Source organism: Entelurus aequoreus, linkage group LG20, assembly GCF_033978785.1.
Source record: "Entelurus aequoreus isolate RoL-2023_Sb linkage group LG20, RoL_Eaeq_v1.1, whole genome shotgun sequence".
NCBI lineage: Eukaryota > Metazoa > Chordata > Actinopteri > Syngnathiformes > Syngnathidae > Entelurus > Entelurus aequoreus.
In genome coordinates this window covers 20862670-20866033 of record NC_084750.1, presented here as the reverse complement: position 1 = coordinate 20866033, position 3364 = coordinate 20862670, and the positions used below count along the sequence as shown (strand labels likewise).

At 38.0% G+C, this 3364-nt stretch overlaps 1 protein-coding gene across 2 annotated transcripts in view; it reads right to left on the bottom strand.

Annotated features, from left to right (window-relative positions):
• Nucleotides 1-3072, bottom strand: part of LOC133636021 (ephrin type-A receptor 7-like) — a 584329-nt gene extending 581257 nt beyond the window's left edge. For both annotated transcript variants that reach the window (XM_062029623.1, XM_062029624.1), the window contains exon 1: nucleotides 2865-3072. In XM_062029623.1, coding sequence (XP_061885607.1) covers nucleotides 2865-2943 — 79 coding nt within the window. In that variant the 5' untranslated portion in view covers nucleotides 2944-3072. The remainder of the gene's footprint in view (nucleotides 1-2864) is intronic.
• Nucleotides 3073-3364: the final 292 nt, after the last annotated feature.

The following is a 3364-nucleotide window of genomic DNA, read 5'->3' as shown; positions in this document are numbered from 1 at the left end:
TCACGTGAGCTCTATTTCAGCAGCCGTGTGGAAACTATCCACGTATTTAAAGTTCCAAACATTTGATCAGTTGATTAGTTACACCCATTAAACGATGAATCGTAGCATTTTTTTTCAAATTTCTTAATCCTTGCTGTCCTAATGTGGTTTGCTGTGCGATGCATTTATTCATCTTTACGTTCACCCTTGATTTTTAGTTCCTAAAACCGGTTCTTTTTAGGTCGTCGTTTCACAATTGGGTGTAATGTGAACGGACCCTACCTGCATCATATATGGTGCAATAGGTTTGCGAAAAGTTTGCCCCCCCCCGGAGGTCTCAGTCCTGGCACATTTCTGGCAATTGCAAGGATTTTGTGAAACCAAGGTCGACAGTTACTTAACCAAAGATTCAGTTCACAATTCACAATTCTATTTTGGGGAAAAACTATTTTATTTTTATTGCCTTTCAATAACGTTTCGGTGGGAAAAAAAACACCATCTGGGTGTTCAAGCGCATCGGATACATATCGGATTTGCATTGGATTTGAAAAATTTTTTACTGTTCATTCTAAAATGAAATCAGATACAGGTCACATGAGTAAACATAATTCAAATGTATAATTAAAAGTGTTGGTCACACAAAATAGGGGATAAATACTGGATTATTGCAACCATAATATGAAATATATCTGCCATTATTACTCAAACCTAAACTTATTTGATTCTAAAGATGCTAACATATAACTGCAATCCACAGGAAAATAAACGTTCAATCATGTTTTCATTCCAACTCAGTTCCGTTTCAGTTTATTCGGAACATGCATACACAATGCCGGTAGTTTCATTCCAGCCCGCCCGAAAAGGAGTAGGAAGAAGCAGAGCTTATTTAATCCTACCCCTTTTCATACCATAGCAATTTTATCAAATGTCCTTGCTCTCTGTAACAGAACAGTGAACACACATACCATAGTAAGCAAATAAATAATAGATAAATATTATACCCTATTAAGTAAATCAATAATAAATACATAAATAATCTTTGTCTCAATAAAAAAAATAATAGTTATGTGTACTTTGCGAACACTTGTAGTTTGAACAGTCTCTTAAACTGATTCATATTGTTGCTTTTTTTGATATCTTTTGTTAATCCATTCCTTTATTTAAGTCCACATACAGATATACTAAAGGTTTTAAGTGTTGCACGAGCATACAAATGTTTTAAATTAGATTTTCCCCTAAGGCAAATGCACCAAATTGTTGAATTTTAAATAATTGTGATTTAATAAATAAAGGGTTTGTATGTTCTTTATATCCAACATTATGTATCATTCTAACTGATCTTTTTGGTAAGACCGTTAGTGAATGAAGCAGTAGTAGTAGAAGAAGTAGTCGTTTCCCCATATTTTAGCACAATAACTCAGATATGCTAACACGAGCCAGCAGTAGAGAATATGAAGTGATTTTTTTTTTGGTCTAGAACATGTTTTGCTTTATTCATTATTGATGCGTTTCTTGCCATTGCTATCACCTCATAAATCCATTAAAAAAAAGTAGAGATGTCCGATAATATCAGCCTGCCGATATTATCGGCCGATAAATGCTTTAAAATCTAATATCGGAAATTATCGGTATGTTTTGTTTTTTTTATCGGTATCGTTTTTTTTTTATTTTTAGTTTTTTTATTAAATCAACATAACAAACACAAGATACACTTACAATTAGTGCACCAACCCAAAAAACCTCCCTCCCCCATTCACACTCATTCACACAAAAGGGTTGTTTCTTTCTGTTATTAATATTCTGGTTCCTACATCATATATCAACATATATCAATACAGTCTGCAAGGGATACAGTCCGTAAGCACACATGATTGTGCGTGCTGCTGGTCCACTAATAGTACTAACCTTTAACAGTTAATTTTACTAATTTTCATTAACTACTAGTTTCTATGTAACTGTTTTTATATTGTTTTACTTTTTTTTATTCAAGAAAATGTTTTAAATTTATTTATCTTATTTTATTATTATTTTTTTTTAAAAGGACCTTATCTTGGTTGTCCAAACTAGGCATAATAATGTGTTAATTCCACGACTGTATATATCGGTATCGGTTGATATCGGTAATTAAGAGTTGGACAATATCGGATATCGGCAAACAAGCCATTATCTGACATCCCTAAAAAAAAAAAAGGTCTCGTCAGTGAGTGCAGGTGTGCCTAATGTTGTGGCCGGTGAATCTAACAACTGTGTGCAAGCCCATACCCCACATCACCAAAAAAAAACTATTCCTCATTAAAAAAAAAAACATCGCTCTCTCCCCCACGTCACCATCTCCAAACTGATCAGGATCACTTTCTTGGCTTCATGAGAGTCAATTAAATAAATAAAAAATGGCTAAATTGTTAGTGCAGACCCCGGTGCAGGTTTCTCTACATGCTAACCCCTCTCTCCCTGCTACCTTGTCTCCACACTGGAGGAGAAATCACAGCCAAATACTCCAACCAGCATTCCATCTTGTTCACATTTTTGAAGCAAATGGAGGGGGGAAAAAAGAAAAGTGCTACAAAGTGTGAGGACCAATTAGCAGCAGCAGGATAAGACAAAGAAACCAGTTGCACAAAGATGCTGCATGAGACTAATCCTACATTAAAGTCATAAACAGACAATATGGCTGCTAAGTGCTTGGAATGTATTTGTAAAACATGTATTTAGATTCTGTAATTTGTAGTGTTTTCTCCTACAAAGAGGACTTTTTTTTTTTTCAAAAACAACACATTATGGCTATGCTCGTAATCAACCAGATTGAGAGCACCTGTGTCCCCCAAAACAGAGCGAATATCTTCAATTGAAAAAAAACACAAATAAAACAAGTAGTTTTGACGTACCTTCCTCCGCGCGGCAGTCTTCCAAAAGGTTCAGAATTAATATCCAAAGCAGCGAAATCAGCGTTTTACGGGGATCCATGTTTGTCTGGCCAGTTCCGCGGGGCTGTTGTCATCTCTCTCCAGCCTGCCAGCGCGCAAAGCTCCGCAGCAGAGGCGCACTGATCCCGGGGTGTGTGTGTGTGTGTGTGTGTGTGTGGAGCGAGGGCCGTCCGGCTGAACAGTGCGCGGAAGTGGCGAGAGCCCGGTCTATTTAAAACCTCGGGGGGCGGGGCTTAGGGCGGGGATTGACAGCGCGGCGGGCCAATTGGCGACGGGGATGGAGCGCGTCGACCAATCGCAGGCGGGCACTCTGAAAGCCTTTGCGCCAGGTGTTGCCACTAAAGTCGTCGAGTCCTCGGCGTGAACTAGTGCTCTCCACCGCTACTGGAATGCACCCGTCAGGAAAACATAGAAGCTGTAGAAGGCGGATGAAGTAACACAAAAAAAGAGCTCGTTTAGGA